The sequence below is a fragment of the Notechis scutatus genome, chromosome 6 (assembly GCF_049901735.1).
Source record: "Notechis scutatus isolate UNSWTSFEM ecotype Mainland chromosome 6, rNotScu1.2, whole genome shotgun sequence".
Lineage (NCBI taxonomy): Eukaryota > Metazoa > Chordata > Lepidosauria > Squamata > Elapidae > Notechis > Notechis scutatus.
The window spans coordinates 54,038,622-54,060,709 of NC_142014.1; the positions used below are offsets into that span (position 1 = coordinate 54,038,622).

Consider the following 22,088-nt stretch of genomic DNA (forward strand, 5'->3'; position numbering starts at 1 on the left):
TACCTGTTCCTGCAACCATTCACTCTATGTTTTAGCCTCCAGACCCCAAATCATCTTTGTTGCTCTTCTCTGCACTCTTTCTAGTCTCAAGATCGTTTTTGTATTGTGACGATCAGAACTGAAGGGTTGTCTTATCTAGGCAGTATAGGGTGGTCTTATCAAGGCAGTATATAGCAGGTACCAATTATTTCATGTGATCTTGATACCTTTCCTCTGTTAATGCAGCCTAACTGCATTGACTTTTTTGGGGAGTAACATTCCTTAACTTGTCCTGCATTAAAACTGTAAGAAAGTATCAACTGCTGTCTATGGTGCAGGGCAATTTATGGTAGCATATTTTCTGCTAGTTCAAGAATGGAAAAAAATAGCATGTTAAGATGGTTGTAAGGAAAAGTCCTCTCTTACAATATAATAGGAAAGAAGCCCTGTGTTAGATTTACACACTTCAGTGAAGTTTATATGATTGTTTAAAACCCATGTTGCAAATCCTATCACTACAGTTTGTAAACTATTGCCATTATAATGTGTGAACTTAACAATTGTGAATAATTTATCAAAACAATTGGAACAAACCATGATGGAATATATTTTGTGAACCAATCCTTTGGGTCCCCAAACATCCTTTTGATGATGCATCTGGCTGATAGAACTGCCTTCAGCCATCACGTACCTTGTATATATTTTGGCTATCTGCTAGGGCCTAGGCTGGAGAAGTTTGGATTGGACCAGTGTTTCTCAACCTTAACAATTTTAAGATGTGTGGATTTCATGGCTGGGGAATTCTGGGAACTGAAGTCTACAAATCTATTTGTAGATTTATACTATTAGGCTATTGATTTCATGAATAGGAGGAAAAAAATGGTAATCCCTTTTACCTGAAGGTATAAGTCCTAATTCCAGGGTGTAGCATATTTGTAAGCAGCAGCCAAGATTTGAAATGGCCCCTACTATTTATATTTGCTTTTTTTGTCCCTACTTCTTAGGGCTATTGCGTTTATTAAGCTTCGGCTTTAGCAAAGATTCCTGCTCTGTTGCTGCAAAGATTGAATAAAGCTGCTTTAGAAAGCAACAGCTCAATCTGCATTCTGCAGCTGACATCATATTGCAGCAGCACTTCCTGACTAGTCAGCCTAAATATGGTTGTTTGTCTTGTGTAATAACAGCCTCATCCTGATCTCTGGCATTGCAGTTTTGAGAAACAAGCCACCAGGTGTTAAAAGTGCTTCCAAATATATTAAAGGAAAACACCCTCCATTTCCCTTTGTTAGCTCTCCCTGTCATTATCTTTATGGGAAATTCCAGATAGTTAGCAATTAACCCAATCTTGCCAAGGCTTATCTTATTCCAATTGTGGGAAGGAGGGGGGGGGGGTAATTGTTGGAGAATAAAGCTTCTGATATCTGCATGAAAGACACATGCTATCTGCCACAAAAAACATCTAGCAAAGTTATGATGAAGGTAGGATCTGGCTTCAGAGAATACTTAACTCTAATCTACAAAAGCAGGTTTTAAATTTTCACATCACTTCATTTCAGCATGTTCTCCTTAGCTGGGGTGAATTACTGATCATGAAGATCTGCTTCACATAGTATGCTTTGTGTTTTGTTTGGTTGTAACTTAGGGTGAATCCAGCCAGTTCTGGCTTGTAAACCATGTCTGTACAAATCTAATACTACACATAAGATTATACAATCTGGTTTAACATAATACGGCCTAAGAGTAAATATGTGCTTGAACATATTGTAATGATGGACATAAGATTTTTTTCAAAATTAAAAAAAAATGTAAATTGTAAATTGCAATGGTGGTGAATCAAAGTGGGATTATGAATGCTTTGGATTTGTGGATTCATGTGATACATTTTGTGTCAAATGTGAGCTAATGTGAGGACTTTCAGACAAATGCATTAGTAAATTGGATTTGTTAAAGGAAAATAACTTCTAAATTCTCTGTGTGTGTGTGTGTGTGGGAAGAATCCTTCCTTTAATTATTTGAGTTACTAAGCTTTCTGCTGTATGAAGGATTAGTCAGAGCTAAAGCATGCCTTTTGATTAGATGAGATTCTTCTTAGGAGCCTGGTACAGTGATTAGTCATGCTTTCATCTCAACCCAAACAGATTTTTTTTTTATTCTATAGAAAAGTTATATTGAATTGCTGAGAAGCAAAATCTAAATGGCACAAATAAGTGCTTGTGTATTCTTGACTCTTAAAACTGCCTCAGGTGAATTGGAATATACTGGGAAGTTGAAATCCAAAGGGAAAAAAAAAACCACAAGGACACCAACCAGTCTATATATACAGATTTACATATAAAAATTATGGTAGTAAGAATGGTAACAAATGCCAGGAATATATATAAGAAAAGGATAGAATCTGTACTTTGAAGCTTATCAGATAACCCAGAGCAGACAGAGGGATGTTTGCCAGGAAGATGTCCAAATTGCTGAGGGTAGCATTGAAAAAATGGGCAAGCAATATAGTATTTTTTCTACAGATTTTCAAGCTGTTTAGGGTCATACTAGACATAATGTTCAATACTATTTGCATTTAAAACGCACACTTTTTTTAACAAAACCAAAAGCAGCTGTTGGTATTTATGCATGTGAAAATAACTGAAATAACAGTGACTGGGGAAGGGAAACCTCCTTTATGTATAGGGAAGAAAGCTTCCATTAATAGTATTATTTGGTGGGTTGCAATCAGGTTTGTATACTAGATTTCCAGTTTCAATCTCAATCTCTCCAGATAGGGCTGTGAAAAGAGCATATTGAATCAATGTCAGCCAGTGCAAATATCAGTACTCGATAAGCCTATATGGCTTATCTCTCTACATAGCCGATTTATTTTTTATAAAAAAAATGTGCACTTGATTGCAATGATGTACTTAACATCCCATCTTGTTCACCTTGTTTAAGCCAACCTTTTCTAAAATACATCTCTAGCCATCAAGAATACCAGCTAAATGCCAAATCACTACTGATGTGTTGTTTAAAGATGTTTACAGTCCTTTCTGTTGCTAAGGCAGTGAGGTTGAAGTCAGCCTGTTACAAGCCATCCACCACAGAAAAATCACTTAGCTGGATGTTGCCACATAGTGCCTATTGACTATATTCTCTCTGTTTCTTCCTGCTTTTTCTCCCTCCTCCTGCCACGTACAGCTTACTGCAGGATTAGGCTTCCTCAGCTGCTGCCAACTTGTGAACAATCATGGTGCTGTGAGGGACATTTTGGTGACCTCATCTCCCAGATATTTCTGCTTGCCACAAGAAAAATTTCTTCTGTGAATATGGAAAGAATTTGTTTGTTCCAAAGAATCCATGTTGTCAGAGGGTGTCCCAAATGTAGTCATGACTGTCATCTACTCTACTGCACTGGTCCCCAACCAGTGGGCTGGGGACCACTGATGGTCCGTGAGAAAATTTTGGTGGTCCACAGAGAAATGTCACCCCCAAAGTACCCCCCCCCCAAAGCAATTAATCCAGGCTTCGCAGGAACACAAGGCTGCACCACCCACATGGCCTGTGGGAACACAAAGCTTGCATCACTTGCATTGCAAACAACATGAGGTAGTGAGGGGAGGGGGGAAAAGGGCAGTGGGGGGGAACTTGCCCCACTCACCCCACGTGCCTGGCCTGGCCACCGGGCTGCTTCCTTTCACTTCTTTCTTCTGCTTTTGGCTGTACGCAAGGAAAGCAGCAAAAGTCTTTCTTTGTCTCCCCCAAACTCTGCCAGAAATGAGTCTTTGGGATTCTGCAAGGCATCTTGCTTCAAGAGGCTGCGCCGGCATGACAAGTCTCACAAAGACTCATTTGTGGTGGAGTTTGGGGGAGAGAAAGAAAGACTTCTGCTGCTTTCCTTGCATGAAGCCAAAAGTCTCTCTCTCTCTTTCCCCCTGAGAACAGAGCTGGAGACGGTATCCTGTGATCCCAAATAAAGAATAATCGATTGGTAGGAAAACGGGGTGGAGAATTTTCCTGCAGACTTTTTTGGGGATTTTCCCAGGGTCTCTGGCCCGCAGGATTTAAAATTATGAGTTTGGTGGTCCCTGAGGTCTAAAAGGTTGGTGACCACTGCTCTAGTGAATCCAAATCTCAGGAAAACAAGCCAAGAACAAGCCTGTAGAAAAGCACTTTTACTCATTCAAGTTCCTGAAAAAGTGCCAGCATATATACATGTAGTATACCTGACAAGACAGGACTATGGAGTAAAATGGTTCCAAAGGACAGAGTTCTATACAGGTAATACTCACTTAACTACCACAGTTGTTACATGAAGGGGTCACTAAATGAATCTGTGATGGTGTCTATGACTTTACTTCAGCTTTCTTTTGCTTTACAGACTCACAAAGGTCATTAATGTGAGGATTGGTCAGAATGTTCCTTTTTCATTACTGTTGCAACTGAGAATTGTTGCTAAATAAAGAGATTACTAAATGAGGGCTACCTGTACTCACTAGGACAGGGGTGTCAAACTCAAGGCCTGGGGGTTGGATCTGGCCTGTGGGGTGCTTAGATGCGGCCTGCAGGGCCGCCTTAGAAACAGCAAAGGATCACAGTGCCTCTGCTAGTGAAAACAGAGTTCGGGAGGGCCATGTGCGGCTCTCCTGAGCTCTGTTTTCAGTGGCAGAGGGGTGCAGGACACCACCGCAGCCAAAAACGGAGCTCGGAAGCCCGTTTTCACCAGCAGAGTGCTCGGTCCACCATAGGCGCCCCCGACATGAGTGATGTCGAGCTGGCCACACCCACCCCAGCCCCCCGAGGTCAAACACAACCCTGATGCAACCCTCAATGAAATCAAGTTTGAAACCCCTGCACTAGGACATTATAACCGAGGTAGGTAGTTTGTACTCGCAGGCTGGATGCGTCATGCACTGACATGCCCACACCCGGCTTAGCAAAAGGGTGGGGAAGTCACGATATGTTGCGTGATGCCACCATGACAACACAAGTTTGTCATCCCTGGTGTAAGTGATTTGTTCAAACCTCTGATTAAGAGAGATCTTCCTTTATCTATGGCCTGTTTCTTGGAAAAGAGTGGGAAAGGTGTTAACAAGTTAACCAAAAACTGGCAATGAGTGCCAGAGACAGACTAAATGTACGTATCTTTCTTTGGGCTTGGATCCCACTAATTATTTCTTTACCCTGTCTATGTGCCCCTTCAATTATCCCCAAGGAGCTACAGTCTTTGGCTGCAAAAAGATACCCTACCAATAATACAGACATTGGTAAAGAAGAACAAAAAATCACCTTATCTTAATTATCAATTATCATGGAGGTTTGAATCTCCATGTATTAGGATTGCTTTGGTTTGCTTAGTAGCTAAAAACAACCCAAAGGAACAATTTCAGGGAACCCTTTTGAGGGAAGGAAGAATGTTAAAACATACTTATACCTGCTTCTAAAACTTGATTTCAGTTGATTAGAGGAATCTCACTACCATGCATGTTAGATCCTTTGGCAACATTTCTTTTTCATAGCTGCTAATCCCCTAAAGTGTTTGCTATATGACATCCACTTCTTCCCTTTGGTTTCTCAGCAGAATAGTTCCTTGAGAGAGTGATTTGATCAGGGAAAAATGCAGGCAGATGGGTGGGAGCTGGAAGAGGGCAATCTATGAGTATGTTCTGAAAATATGTAGGGGAAGGGGGAGCGAGGAGCCTAGTTCTCATGTTCTTCCATGTCTAGGACAAGACAACCCTTCTTTCTCAGCCAACGTAACTGTCTGAGAGCCCCTTCAAAAATGAGCACAAAGACATGTTCAGACTGACTTATCTCAACAAGCGATGCTTCCAAAATATCCCTGTGTAAAAAATGGTCACCACTATAATTAGCCAGAGAGAAAAAAAAGTTACCCATTTTTTTTCTTTTGGGGGATGGTCAACTATTGCTGTGAGAATAAATTACATACCGAGATACTTTCGGATTAAGCAGTCTGACCTTCCTCTCAAGGATACTTTCAAAAGATACTTCAAAGATCCTGCTTTTCTTAATGAGGGTATAACTTATGGTTGTCTGAATGGACTTTGAGGCAAAGCGGGGGAGGGGGAGGATTGCCTGACCAATGAAAGTTGTTTCTACCAGTGGGCAGAAGTGCAGAAGTATGTTCGCAGAGCATGTGGCCAAAGACACGCAAGGCTGCATTTTCAGATTTCATTGAACCTCTTTCCCTGGTATGGAGTTGCTTGCAAGACTATGCAGTTTGTGCAGGGTGGCAGACACATGAGGTTTAAATGAAAAGGAAAATGCACAAGGGTGACTTTATGCATGAGGTCCTCCCTGTTTAAACCATGCGATATATCATAATTATGAAGTGGAATCATTGCAGGGATTGTACATTACTCCGCCTCTTTCTCAGCTAAGCAACAGCCTTGTGTATGGCTCTAGCAGCAAACCCAGGGAATACCTGGAAGGCTTTCCAAAGACAATGTGTAAACTGTCCTCTCTCTCTCTTTTTTTTTTTTTGGAACATGGAAGCATGAAAAGCAGCCCTGTTTCAGAATCTGATTTTACCTTGAGAAATAATTTCCTTTTCTTCCTGAACGAGCACTGTGGATAAGCTGCTGCAATAGCTATGCAAAGCTGTAAGTGCTAGAAACAAATCGCTAGTTAGGGTTTTGCATTGCCAATGCCTGAATTTAGGAGATACAGAATGGAAAGTTATATTTCAGCCCTCCATGTCAGTAAACTAGATCCTTAACATAAATTGAATTCTGTGCGTGCTCTGGAAGTATATAAAACAACAAGGTTAACATACAGATTCCTTGGAATGATATCACTTGGAAGACTAGGATTACATTTCCTTCTGAGGGTGTATAATAAACAACAATCCTATCTCAATCAGAGTTCTGGTGCAGGAGAACTGGACAGTGTGCTGATGAACTGGTTTCAGATACAATCCAAATTTTGTGTTTCTTGTAAAAAGAGGAGAGGAACCATCCTGCCTTGCTGGTGTCCCAGTATCTTGGATGGGAAAAACAGTTGAGTTGATCTTTATTTTCATCACAAGGCAATTAGGAGAATATTGTCCCAATGGAGGTACGGTTTCTCTTCCCTTTACTAGACTGTTCTTTTTTAATCACATTTTTCCTGATAGTTATTTGATAGAGATATGAAAGGTCTCAGTGGTCTCTATTCTTAAGTATAAATGTTTTTATTTCTAGGGGATGGAAAAATAATGGCATTATCTGTCATGATGAAATCAATCAACCAGTGGGAAGGAAGGAGCATGGGAAGTCATAAGCATCCTTAACTGTCAGCTGCCACAAAAGAGCAACTAATACTTTTTGGTTTGCTCTAAATTGTTCCTTTTTACTATTTATTTTTTTTAAACCCACAAAGCAGGGAGGAGGAGACATACCAAAGTAGAGAAATCAGTTCCGTCCTACATCTGCTTTTCCTAGCCTGGCACTCTGTAAATGTGGTAGAACTTATCACTCGATGGGAATTGAAACTGGTGTCTGAAAACACCAGTTTAGGAAGCACTGATATACAGAAGATCATCTGGAAAGAAGGCTAACCTTGTGAATCTGCACATATCCAGAATGCCAGATAGCTTTACATGGTTTCATTTTGCTCTGATATCTCCTAAGAGGCTGGTGGGAGGCCACAAGAGAACATGTTTGTCCGTTCAAACCTTAACTTCATCTTCATCCTCTTCATCAACATATTCAAAGGAATCACTGTGTCCTTCTCTAACAATGGTTTCTTCATCACTGTCAGACTTGTCGTGATCCTCCTCCTCCTCTTCCTCCTCCTCTTCTCTTTGTCGCCACCCAGTAGAATATTCCCGTTGCTCAGGTGCACCTACTTTCAAGGGCCATGAGTTGGCAATCGGGCTTTCCCATGAGGCTTGTCCCCTTGGATCTTCTTGTGGAGATGGACTGCGGTAGGTACTTCCTGCCCCATAATGGCATGCTAAGACACGGGCAGCATGGTTGAATTCTCTTGCTTCCATGTTACAGTCCTTGTGGTGCCCTTTTTGCCAATAGGTCTCCTTTGGCACGGCCTCCAGTTCAGAACTAGAACTCCTGCTTCTCAAACAGGGAGATCCTTCCTCAGACATCTCTATAGAATGAGAGTCTCCATTAGCATAGGCCAAATGTCCCAAGGGTGATCTAAGCTCGGAGTAATCCAAAAGGCTTGATACGTTTTGGCTTTCTTCACCATTACCATGACGAGATTCTGACTTCACAGGTAGCGAGTCGTCTGACCAGTTGCTCTCGATGTGAAGGGAAGAGTGAGACTCACTGCTGCTTGGCGGTTTGCTCTCTTCGCATTCTTTCTTTTCCCTGGAATCAGAGCTGTCGCCTCCTGAGAAGCTCATGACATGAAGAAGTTCGCTCATGAGAGAGGGGCCAAGGTCCAGGCGGAAAGACAGTAAGGAATCTGAACGCTGCAATGCCGACTCAGCAGGATGGGAGCTCTCAGGAGGCTTCTCAGACCGGGGAACACGTGGAATGGTACAGAATCCAGATTCCAATCCTGAAAGGCCATGAAATCAATCATGAGAAAAATAATAATAATAGAAAACTACTTCTCTGCATTATCTGTAATAGCAGAAGGTGACAATTCTATATTTGTAGTATGCAAACTATGAGGACAGGTGGGTATTAGTTCCCAATTCTAGGGAAACTAGAGGTTTTTCATGCACCCTACTCAAAACTGCAGCTTTCATGTGGCAAATCTCTGGACATAAGGTTGACAATGTGACAGCAAATGGGTTAAAGGCAAAAAATAATTAAGAAAATGAAAATTAATCATATATATTTGACTCCACCTGGTATTTCTAGGATCGGATTTCAAAATGGTCCTTTTTTCTTTAAGCTCACAAATGTGGTTTTTTTTTGCAGGGGGTTGGGGGAGGAGATGAGAGAGCAAGGTAGAAATATGGGTTATTTCTTCCTCTTAGTGCTTAGTCAAGATTTCTCTGCAAGAGATTACTATTTCTGGATAAGACTATTGTGGAGTGAGTGCACCATGTCAGACTAACATTGATTCACATTTGCCACCTCATGCACATTTGTGTTAATAGCATACAGCTAAAATATGCAAATTAGTCACAGCTCAGGGAATTGTGAGCTGTTTCTAATGAAGTGTTCTTGGTGCCAAGAGCAAATTTTTCATCCCTGAGTTAACTTAGTAGCCATCCTTCAACAGTGGGCTCCCAGAGCCAGGAAAGGAAATATGTAGAAATATGTAGGTTCAGAATTAGTGTGTTATATTACATTTCTGGGTCTGTTTTCCCATTTTATGGCATACGCCTTGTGTCTATTTCCACATGGTACAGTATATATGCATTCTATTTCTAGACTAAAACTGAAGATATACCATACTCTTAAAACATATATAAATCATGGGGTCTATAATCAGGCATATTAACACCGTTATAAAAGCTGGCATCATGCCATTTAACACCAGTTTGAAAGTCATGGCCGTTGTGGGTTGATATGAACACATACATGATGTCATTTGCTGCCTCCGTCTGGAATGTCCCTGCGCCTGATATTACAAAGTGCTAACACATTGGCAGAGTATCATAACATATTGAACCAGAAACTATTAATTATTTATTATTCATTTTAATTTTTAACCCTGTTCAACATGCCATGTGAGTTCAGATTATGATTCCTGAACAATGGGATTTCACATATCTAAAAGATGCAAAGTAGGCTATTTTGTGAAAGTCTGGCCCATTTATCCTCCTCATCTTAATCAAAATTATTGTATGTATATTGGCAGAAAGAACGAAATAGTTAATGTGACAATTCTTCCATTAAATATAAATAATGCTAGATTATCTTCATAGAGCAGTCTTTCCAAACCTGGTGCCTTCAAGGCTGTGTATTATTTATATTGTGGGAAGCATTATGTTTCGAATATCAGTTGTTGGAGAAACATGTGCTGGGAAGAACCAAGGAGGTCTATGAACTTCCTATAACAGGACTGTCAAACTCATGGCCTGCAGGCCGGATACATCATGCGCTGGCCAAGCGCACGCCCAGTTTAGCGAAGGGAGGGGGAAAAGTCACGATATGTCACGTGACACCGTTGTGAGTTCAACACCCCTGTCCTATAAAAATCTGGAGTGGCCTCTGTGGGGAAAAGAGGTTGTTGGTATGGACAAATCTAGCTGACTGTCAGGACCAAACCCAGAGCCAACACACTGAAATCCAATCAAATTCAATTCTTTATTTGCTTATACCTAATGGACAGAATCTTGCTAAACCAAAGCTATAACCTGCTAAATATATCCTGAGAGTTTCTAGGGTGTAGCTATCCTGAATGTCTTCCTCCTTCCCCATCCAGCTCAAGACTGTGCAGTCTCTTAATTTGGGCCTCTGATGGAATTTACTGCCTCCTCTCAAGGAAGGCCCTGAGCTGCCAAAGCTCTTTTCCAGGTGCGCATTACATCCCATTGACTCTTAATTTTATTTTAAAATATTATACCCTGCTTTTTATTTAAAAAGCATAATAATTGATCTTATGAATAATTGATCTTATCAGTATGGTTACTTAATTTTCCAAGGCACATTTCAGCCATTTTCATCTCTGGAAGAAAGATACCTTAGGTACTTAGACACTGCCTTAGTCAAGATCTTCTGTGAATATCCTCCTGCCTGTTGCTAAACATGTAATTCTAAAAGCAGTATGAATTATGCATCAGAGCCAGCTGGCCTGGGCAATGAAATATTGGTCATGCTTATTTAGGGAGCAAATATATTGGGAGCAATGGAACCGCAGGTTTGATTACACTCTGAAGATCAAAAGCAGAAAGAATGGGGAATTAGTTTTCTCTCTAAATGATTGGTTAACCTTATCTTTTCTGCACTTTGCTCACGAAGCTGGAATTTACGGCGGGGATGATAAAGTGTAAAAAGCTGGAAAGGGGAATGTGATTATTGCAACAACTGCACAATTCATCATGTACAACAGAGGGCAGCATTGTCTCGTGTCTCTTTTGAAGAAAGCCGCGGAAAGAACAACACATTTCTAGACTGGCAATGTGGGCAAAGATAACTACAGCTGCAGTTGCTCTAAGTGAATCTCCTGGTCCCACCTCAGTGCAAATGCTGCAGTTTTATACTGCAGATCCAGACACCACAGGAGGTAAAGAAAGCAGCTGCCAATTAAACAGTGTAAAACCTGAATGTGTTCCACTGTTTTGAGTTGAGATAAGAATTGGACTAGACTTCTTCCTATGTTGATCAGGTGGGTGCATAGAAGATTGTCTGGAGACACCTGAGCAACATCCAGGTTTCGTGTTTGATACTGAAGGAGATCTGTTCTACTTCATTCTGGTTTCCTCTCATGATCCAAATATTCCTGTTTCATAAATTCTTTCCTTTACATACAGATTCTTCTCTTTTTCTATCAGCTGCTTGCTTGGCATTCTGTCCTGAATACAGATTCCCTTGTTGGACACAAGCCATGTTCCCAGCATTAATCTTCCCAACATCTTACATATAAATCTACTCAAAGATAGCAAAAACGGCACAGATTTATAACCTAATCCTAGATATGTTTCCACCAATGCATGTCTCATTGCATTTGCTCATGAAGATTTAACTTCCAAAGCAAGTGTACAAAAAAGTAATGCCCTTGATCATGATTTCCCCCCACTGCTCTATATACCTCTTCTTTTGACAGATTTACCAACTCTCCAAATAGACACATGTCATTGTGTGTATTAGCATAGACCCAGAGTTCTATGTTTACAGCAGAGTAATGAAATGTCTGACTTCTGTAAGCACAATGTCAAAGTCATGATCTATTTATTGATTCAAGGTATTTTATTGTTACACCAATTTCAGCTGCAAAGGATTCCAAAGTGGTTCAGGTGAAATCAGTGGAACAAAACATCTCATTTGAGGTGACATTAATCAAATGCATTTACGGCATTAAAGCCATAAGTCTGGAGTAGACATCAATGTTGCTGCATGTCAGGGAACATCTGTGTCTGTCCAGAAATAGTTGCATAGCTGTTGCATTTATCCTTCTATGGGTTTTAATGTTCTAGCTAGAGGACTTTCAAATAAGAAAGCCAACAGGAAGTTGGATCAATCAATCAGCATGCAGGATGCACATCTCAACATTACATATAATTGAGATTTGGGAAGTATGCGCATCAGTCCATCTGCAACCCTCTTGTAGCATAGGCATGTGTTGATGATGCCGACACACAGTTGCAGACAAGTCTAAAAAGCTATAATCAGGAGGTATGCAATGTGCATTTTTATAAGTGGAGAGATCATATCTCCTGTTTTTCTCCTATCCCTGTTTACATTCAGCATAAAGTGAAGTGGCCTACACACAGAGAAATGCCTGGCTTATACAGCACATAGGCTGGTTGTAACCATGTATTTCTATACGACAGTTTTCTTTTCCAGGGTTTCTGTCTTCCTGATGTAGATGGGTAGGCATTTCTCCTGTCATGTTGAACATATCCTATGTTTCAATTTATTCTGATTACTGCAACATATGCAAAATTCTTAGTTGCTGGTTATTTAGAGCTTAGCAATAGATTTTTATATTCTGTTTATTTTAAAAATTTAAGGTTATGTTGCCACCTTATAGCCCCACCCCACCCCCGAGATCTTATTGCACCAAATTATTCTGTTCTGTTTTTTTATCAAGTTAACTCTTCCAAAGTTTATTTTGCTTATGTACCACTGACGTAGTTTACTCAACTGCAGATGCTAAGTTTTTGATTTAGAATAAACAATATAGTAATAGATAAAAATAAAAGTTATTAGCAAATAGATAAACAAGGATACTGCAGACACTTTAAGCATTAAGAAATAATTGGTATGTGAGACCATCTGTACTAGTGTTTATTCTGCAGCAAAAGTTAAGATTGCTCTAACAGAGATATTTTTGCAGTTTCTAGACTCTTCACAACATACTTGCTTCATTTTGGTTTCACTTGCCAATCTCCTGCATATTTGCAATTTGAGATTACCCCACCCCTTCCCTTCCCTTTCCATTTATAAGCACACTTCCCATTTCTAATCTCCTGCTGTCTATGGATTGTTGGGTAAACCAGAAAATACACGTAGCTATTTCTGGCCTTATCGTTATCATTCCAGGAAAATGCCAAGTGCATTCTGGAAACATATGACTTATAGAATTGGTGTAGACTTGAAAATATGTAGCAGAAGAACCACCAGACCCCCCAAAATTGATGAAACTTTAAAGTACTCTCAGATGCCTGCTGGCACTTGGCTGAAAGGTCAAAAAAAGGACATCTGAAAGCTATGAGTCACATTGTGATTTCCTGCTAGGAACCCTCCATTTTCACAGTCTTTTATTTTATACTTAAAAAAAGAAGACTTATATATTTATAAAAACTTCTTATTACAAAGCCTCTGAGAAACTCTTCAAAGATGTCATTTGAATATGTACTAAGACAATGCTACGACTTAAGAGCCAGTACATATTATTCAAAATAATGATTTGGTAATCACATATTGCAGATCTGTTTTCAAGAAAAGAATGGGAGACCAAGAAAAGAAAATTACTGCAGCAGAGAATCATAGAAACTGTAATGTAAGGTAATGTGTGACAGACTTCCCTTAAACACATACTGCAGTATGGCACTTGTCAATCCAAAAAGTATAGACTTCTAAAAATATTATTGAAATGTCTTTTTGAGTGTGCTTATGAAATGTTTTTGTCATGTATCTAAATCAGTGTTCCTCAATCTTGGCAACTTTAAAACGGGTGGACTTCAACTTCCAGAATTCTTTAGCCAGTCATGCTGGCAAGGGAATTCTGTGAATTGAAGTCTGCCCATCTTAAAGTTGTCAAAGTCGAGAAATATTGATCTAAATAAAAAGAATAAATATCTAAAACAAGATAACCTATTTGATTCAAATGAGTTACCTTAGAAGCCACCTACCATATTCAGAGAAGCTTGTTGGAGGTTTCTTGAAGGCAAATGCTATACCAAGATCATCGCTGTCATAGTGACTCTGATTGAGCTGAGGCAGTGACACAGCATTCTTGATGATGGGTGAGATGGCGGGAGGTGCAGATGAGCCCTGATCCTTGTTTCGGCTTCCCCGGTTCCTTAGCGGGCTCCTCCTCACATGCCACAGTGTCCGAGCAAAGAAATTGTGGGGTTTGACTTCCTCTCCACCATGGTTCCTAAGGAAAGAAGTGTCTCCAAAGGCATCACCACCTCGTCCCACATGCATGGTGTGACGAAAGTCCCCCAGTGGTGGGCTGATCATGTCCGGAGTCAATTCTGTTTTGAATCGGCGTTTGCTGTGTGAGCCAGACACCCAGCCAATCACGGGTAGCTTTCCAAGACTCATTTCCTAGCCAGTTGACAAAAACCCGACCCAGAAATTCAATGTGTCCTTCAGAAAAGGTTTATGTTAATCTGGAAGTACACGGGTATAACTTAAGGATGGTCACATACCTGGCCCCCCCATTGTTTATGTTTTCTTTCACTCTTCTTCTTTCTGCTAGACTATTTAACAAAGAATAAAAAATAGGTCTGTCATGGAACTTCTGGGTTTCTTCCAGGACAATGTTGTCTAATTTGCACTGTTCCCTCCAGTCCAATTGGATAGTGACCCTTCACAGTTTTCATGTAGCTACTTATCTGATTTGTTTCTTGCAGGTTTGGAGGAGCAACCTAGTTTCTCTTTTTGAACAGCAATGGTCATTAAAACAGTGTTTGCACTTGCCTGACTCAACGTGTGCAAAACTGGAAAATCAATATTATTGAGTTGATTCGTCTTCCACCATCTCTTTTTCTCTCTTTCTCAATTTCTTTTGTAAGAATCAGCAAAACCATGGGGGCCTCAAGTAGCAAGGGCCACAGTGGGAGTCTCACATCTTGTGTCCCGAGCCTGGATTGTTGCCACACAGCATCCTAGAGAAGATAAAAGAGACAAAGTAATTGTTGAAGTTCCCAAACTATTTTAAAATGATGAATTTGAAAGTGGACACTGCCCATGTGTGCTACCAAGCAGTCTGTGATGAAAGTTCAACGCACAAGGTTAGATAGAGAAAAGTTACATGGTATATTAAGCAGACTCCTTCTGGAATCCTCCACCAGGTGGCAGAGACGGTTTTCTGTCTGCAGCATTTACATTTGTATTTAACACAAAGTGCTGTTGATCAAACAATTCTAGAGAGATTACATATTAATAGGGGAAATGACTTTCTTCTTTGCCTCCTCTGTAATGTTGACTGGAATTATTGTTAGGTTGAAATAGAGCTTGACGGCAGAGTTTGCTGCAATACACTATATCTTTATTTCTGTACACTCCAGGTCAGAGGCAAATCATCATCTTGCAAGAATTTTCTAACTCTTTTTCTGCAGAGCCAAAGATCCCTATTACATTCTGTTCTAGCTACATGTGACTTAAAAGGATCCTTTCCTAACACAGGCATCTGGGGGCAAAGTAAAATAGCTAAGATACCGTCAAGTCAAAGTCAACTTTTGATGACTTACAGACATATCCAATCCATGCAGTTTTCTTACCAATTTGTTGTTGTTGTTTTACTCCCAGGATACTCCCAGTGTATATTTTCAACCAGTGTAGAGTATGGTGTTGCGGGCAATTCTTGGAGTCCCTAGGTCTAGGATGACCCATGTTACATCACTGTCCCGCAAGCTGCACTGGCTGCTCGTCTGCTTTTGGGTGCAATTCAAGGTGTTGGTTATTACCTTTAAAAGTCTGCATGGCAGGGGCTCCAGGTTACCTGAGGAACAATCTCACCTCACTGGAACTGGTCTGCCTTATTCACACCAGCAGAGGATTCATGCTGTGAGACCCTTTGGTCCAGGGATTCCAGCTGGTGGGGTCCAGGAAAAGAGCCTGGCTCTGCCAGGTGGCTTGGGGCCCAAACAGAGGAGCAGTGGTTGTTGAATTAAGAGGCAATCCCATCTCCCTACCCACCCATCCACCTTCGAGCATCCTGTTCTCCCCCTCTCCATCATTTAACTACAATTTTATTTTTATTTTTTATTATTTTAGAGATATTTGTCAGAATTTTAATGGTTTAATGCTGGAAGCCTCCCAGAGTCATTTCATTAAGAGGTGGGTAGCAAATAGATTCACTAAATAAATAAATCATAAAATAATATTTTAAAAATTCCCCCAAATCCTGAGATTTCCTAGTTGTCTTCCATTCCAGTACATCTGACCATGCTTAACTTCTGAACCCAGCCAAGATTAACCAGCACTGCCACCTGCCATTGTACAGTCACCATCATGCTATTTGCTATTATCAGCCAAATATGACAAAAGTTGTAGTTAAATACATCTGAGGACATCCAGTTGAGGAAAGCAAACATCTTCTTTCCTGTTCCTGATTTCAAGAATGAAGTTGCCCTGGCCAGATGTGCTTATAGTTAATCCAATCCTTTCAAGCAGTTAGGACTTTGTGACTATGTTCAGTGTTACCATAAGTGTAATTGCTTGCTGGAATATTGAAATTACAATGTCACATCTGGAGAGCATCAGGACAGGAAAGCTATTTTACAAACTAACTCTTCAAACATGGAAACAATCCTGCCTAGATACTGCTTTGGTGAACCAAAGTCTATACAATACTACACATTGACTGGCATGTACTTGAACCCACATGCATCTGTTTTTGCTCAATATCCAACATTTTAAAGTGCCAGATATTTGAAATATTACTAGCATTTGCACATTATTAATGTACTGGCTTAATGAAATGCTTCTTTATATACTTTTCTCAGTGGAAAATGTTCTCTCCCCCATTGTGCTGACTTAACTATATCCAGAAATCTCTTCAAATGTCTCCTTTGTTTTCTATGCTGTGGCTCACCTTGGAAAGGCCAGAAAGGCAGAGCAGGAGTAGCTACTGAATCACTAAGTGGTGTCCCAGCTCTGTGTGTTTTTCCTTTTTTTTTTGGCTCTATTTGTTCATTCAGGGGTTACTCTTATCTACTAGTTTAGAAGCTGGCAAATATTTAAAAAAAAACTGAGTAAGTTCAGTTGGAATTTATGGCACATACTAACTGCTTTTTAAGAGGAATGTGACTGGGTTGCAAAGAAGCAGTTCAGTGTTTTAACAGCCTGTAATCTTAGCCTACGCATAGAAAGAAAAGTAAGTAATGCTCCCCTATGATGATGGAAACATGCATATCAGAACATAATAAAATGATTGCATACAAATAGGTGATAGGAGTAGTTGGGACCAGGGAATCTTGCTGGATTTCATCTCCATGCATATTTGGGGATGGGGGCTCTGTGACCCAATGTCATCCCTAAGAGATAGAACAGAACAGGAACTGACTCCCAAGAAAGCTAAAACTATACTGTGTTGAGATAATCTACACTAATAGAAGTATATAGGTGCCTGTGTTTTCACTACCTTCTCTCTTGTCTATGGAGATTCTCAGTCATCCAGGTCATGGTTATCCCAAACATGCTTTTTCAAGAGGCAGCTGGAGTTTCTGGTTTTTCTTTGAAGATGTTTTGCTTCTCACCCAAGAAGCTTCTTCAGTTCTGAGCTTTTCAAAGAAAAACCAGAAAGTCCAGTTGCGTTTTAAAAAAGCACTTTTGGGTCTACCCTCTCTCTTATACTCCAGGAAGTCAGAGGGATGCCAATCTGAATCTTTTTCCAATACTCTCCCAGCTCTTGGGCATAACACTTCTGTACCTGTTGTTGTTCTAAAGGTGTTTGGATGCCTTCTCCAAGTTATGTCCATGGTTCCCTACACCCAATCATGTAACACATTTTTTGCAGGACACGTCACAAAGAGGAAGATGTAGGTAGCATCCCTTGTGTCCCTTGTCAGTAATGGTGTCACAGCTCCTCCTTTCTTCTGATGAGTGTAAGGGAAACAACAAGGCTAAATATATGAACCTCTACAATGCTAGGATAGCTAACTAATCTATTACCTGAATCAGGCAAAGGTATTCTAGTTGGATCCTGCTTAACACTATCAGACTCGCATTTTACTGAAAAGTACCCCAAACTATCAATTTTCTTTCCTAGAAGGGAGATTAAAATTTGCCCATGCTAGTGGGAAAAGCTATGATTTATTTTTGTCCTTCTCTAAATAATCCACGAGAATTGTGACTTTTCTCCATCTCATCTTAGTTAGCCTCCACCACCTTCCTTGCACTGAGGCCTAGCAGATCTCACTAATATAGGAGATGGGGTGGAGAACAAGGAAACAGAAAAGCAGAAGAAGGTACTTGTAGGTGGAATCTGTTCCAAAGCTGTGACAGGCCAAGCAGAAGATTATTTTCTGTTTCTCAAAAACAACTTTCAGAAACTCAAAAGTGTTGCTTTCTTTTGGATTTGCTGCCCCATTGCCAGCAGCCACCTTGGCCTGCTCTTGCTAAAGAACATAAACATAAAACATAAAGCCACAGCTTTATGTGCCTCCTTATCATCCATCTTTGGTTTTGCTCCTCCTTTCCTTATTTTTCCTGCCAACCAGCCTACGTTGCTACTGCAGGGACTCTCCCAAACTCTGCTGCCCGGGAGCAACATAATCAACAAAAGTTCTTCCCATTCCTTTGAATTTATCAGGAATCCAAAATCTAGTTATTCTTTTTTTAAGGAAAGTTTATGTACAGCTACAGATAAACAATGGCTGCATTGGCATCTGTCTGTCTGTCTCTCTTTCTCTCCATCCATCTTTTAATTTAATTAATTTATTTGATTTAGGTACTGCCTGACTCCAGAATTACTCTGGAGTCCTTCCTTCCTTCCTTCCTTCCTTCCTTCCTTCCTTCCTTCCTTCCTTCCTTCCTTCCTTCCTTCCTTCCTTCCTTCCTTCCTTCCTCTTTCTTTTCATAAGATTATTACTTCACTACTGAATCTAATGCTGCATACTTCCAAATGTATCTCTAAATAGCACTTATTTTTTTACCTCCCTTTTATTGTTTTTGCCAGTGTCCAAGCTGACTTTGTCCAATTCTATTTCTCCCCCCAGATGTAACAATGATCTTCATCATACCTACTCAACCCAGCCACAGATGAAGGGGAAAAAACATAACACATATGGAGGATGATGAGTTGGGCAAAGTTATTTTAATTTCTCCACATTAAAAGGCATTCTTGAACAAGTTTGCTTTATTTCTGTCTTGCCTTTGATATTAGAACCCTAAAACAATTAGGAGTGAAATTAGAAAATACAATCAGCATCTTTTTTTGGTTTAGGAAATTCCCGTCTGTTATCTAGACTGTCATAGTTGCACAGAACATGAACAGCCTATTAGCACCAGAATGCATTTCAGTTTACAAGTTCAAAGGCTCAACCAGAAACATTACTTTGAAAAAAGAGTTCCAGCAAACAAATGAACAAAAATAGAAGGAAAAGATCCAGATGGCTCTTGGGATATCTGCAATCCGAGCCATCCCAAAAGCTAGATTGGGATATCTGCAATCCAAGCCATCCCAAAAGCTAGGAATATAAAAAGTGGAAAGACACTGAAAAAAGAACTAATCCTGCTGTACTCCAGTTTTGAGTTCAAATTGAGAATATTTGCTGGAAGGACTACTTTCTTGATAATTTTTTCCCTAGCAAGTCAGCAATTAAAACACATGCTATTTAGTTAGACACTAAATTAAAATGCTATCTAGAAGTGGAACTACAAACATCTGGAAGATCTCTAGTTGCTTCCAGGCCGAAGAAATTAGATTCATAAGCCACAGCAGAAACATGAGAGGTTTGTATATGAATATTTGTGTGTGTGTGTGTGTGTGTGTGTGTGTGTGTGTGTGTGTGTGTATTACATGGAATACTTTTTTTTCCAGACAGGCTCATGTTTGAGTTTGGCATCTTAAAAGTATTACTGCTTAGTTCTATTCACATGATCACACTTCACAATTAAAAATAACTTCTGTTTCATGCTTGAAAAAGTTAAGGCGTCCTATTTCTTCAAGCATTTGATATAAAATCCCACCAACTTTACACAGACACACTCTGCAATTTCTACCTCAGCACTTACTCTTTTTTTCCTGGCTGCTCCACATGGTACATCTGTCTTGGACTCAAACCATTTCTCCACCTTACTATCTTTTCTTCGCTTCTCATTCTCCTACCCTTTCTCTCCTTCTCCTATTGCCTTCCTTACAATTTCTTACAATTCTTCAGGGCTCCAAACATCCCCAACTTGGTGCCATCCAGATGTGGTGAATTGCGTCTCCTACATAATTCCCATGCCAAAATGGTGAGGGCATTACATATATGTAGGGGATTGTTTGCCTCTTCCCCTTAATTTCCTTATCCCATCTCCATCACCATCACCATCTTCATCTCTTTCAAGGTTTTCTTCAACCTTTCCAGCTCTACCCCATAATTTTTTCCCCCTTCTCCTCTCTCTTTCTCACACTCCGCACGCCGTACTAAAATTCACCCGCGATTTGCCGAGTGTACAAAAACTTTAAATTCTAATCTTTAGACGTTACCTGTCCTGGAGGTAGTGGAGAGGAAACCACACAGATTGTCGCCTTTCTGAGTTTTCTTAAGTCTTTTTTTCCTCTCCCCACCGAAGAAAACTTGCCGGAGAGAAAACAGGAGTTTTGAAAACTCTCTTTTACCACCGCAGCCAGCGGAAGGGCTCTTAATGCCAGTGACGTTAAAAGTCCCTCAATCGTAGCCTCTGTTGTCCCCCCCCCCTCGTAGCCGTCCCTTCACCGTGGACATAAAGAAGCCGAGTCAAGCGACGGACACGGGAGAGGGATTTGGAAAGAGGGTGGGGTGGAGTTTCAGCTCTGATTGACCAATCCCGAGCCGACAGAGAATGAAGTTCGGTGAAGACGGAATGGCTTTCAAAAAGTCCAGCCGAGGGAAATTCAGAAACTCGTGATCTTTCATCTTTCCCCTTCCTCCACCCCTCTCTTTCCGAATGAGAGCGTCCTTCTTAAGAGGTTGAGGTTTGGAATATTTTCCTTCCATGAACAGGATTGAGGGATGGCATTTTCAGCTTTGGGCAGGTTCCCCCCCCCCCCGTTTATCAAGAAAAAAAAAAAAAGTTGGTTTATTATAGATGTTGGTTGACAGCTTCCTTCCAAACCGTCTCTCCTCCCCGCCTCCCCAATACATCTGACACAGCGAGTAAGTGACTACATGATTTGAACCTATACGTTGCAGCTTCATCTCCTCTCTTCTTGCAGTGCCAAATGTGGATCAGGAAGGGTGGTCTTTGTTCCCCGCGTGCATTTTGTTTACCTGTCCTGAAGCAGTAGATTCCAGTTGCACTCAGTGCGATCCTATAGCAGATGCTCACAGCTGCTGCTGAACTGCAACTCCCAGTAGTCCCATCCAATATGGCCAAGGAGTAGGGAGCGTAGGTGTTGTAGTTTAGCAATATCTGTAGAGTTACAATGCTCCATCCTGATTTAAGGAGCTGTATTTAGCACAGCGCATAGGCAAGGTCTCTGGTCTGAGCAGGGGGTGGACTAGAAGACCTGCAAGGCCTCTTCTAACTGTGTTATTCTGTTTTTTTGCTGGGTGGTCTGTGTGTGCGCGCGCCCGCCTGTGTGCTCACACACACCTCTCTGGACCTACAGTTTCAGAACTGCCATTATTTAAATAGACAAATATAAGATTGATATTTCATACTGTCCGACTTATTCTTCAGAGTTACCAGTTGGTGAGGATGTGATAGTTATTGCAGGAAGGTAAAATGGATAAATAAGAAACTTTGCTATCAACATGGCTAGGAATTTTTTATAATGATATACGATGACATTATATATACCAGAGGTGGTATTCAGCAGGTTCTGATCAGTTCTGGAGAACTGGTAGCGGAAATTTTGAGTAGTTTGGAGAACTGGCAAATACCACCTCTGACTGGAGATTTTACAGTATCCTTCCCTTGCCACGCCCACCAAGCCACGCCCACAGAACCGGTAGTAAAAAAGTTGAATCCCACCACTGAAATATACCACTGAAAGACAAAGATTTTTTTGTGTCAAACATGACTGCTAGTTATTACATGGCTGTACCAGTGTAGTTTTTGTGTGAACAGGATTGAAAAGTTAGCTATAAATTTCTTCCCAGATTATTTTTCAACTTCTTAGTATAGTTTATAGCCTTGCAGTTGTTTGATAATCTTTATGCAAACATTAACCTGATC

The 22,088-nt window shown here is 40.5% G+C and overlaps 1 protein-coding gene across 1 annotated transcript; it reads right to left on the minus strand.

Moving 5' to 3' along the window:
• Positions 1–4,118: 4,118 nt before the first annotated feature.
• Positions 4,119–20,667, minus strand: CDC42EP1 (CDC42 effector protein 1). The gene is made up of 3 exons (XM_026694915.2): positions 20,416–20,667; positions 13,898–14,881; positions 4,119–8,481 (listed from the first exon to the last, which is right to left on the minus strand). The coding sequence occupies exons 2-3, from the start codon at positions 14,313–14,315 to the stop codon at positions 7,628–7,630; spliced, it is 1,272 nt and encodes a 423-aa protein (XP_026550700.2). The 5' UTR covers positions 14,316–14,881; positions 20,416–20,667; the 3' UTR covers positions 4,119–7,627.
• Between the last annotated feature and the right edge of the window lie 1,421 nt (positions 20,668–22,088).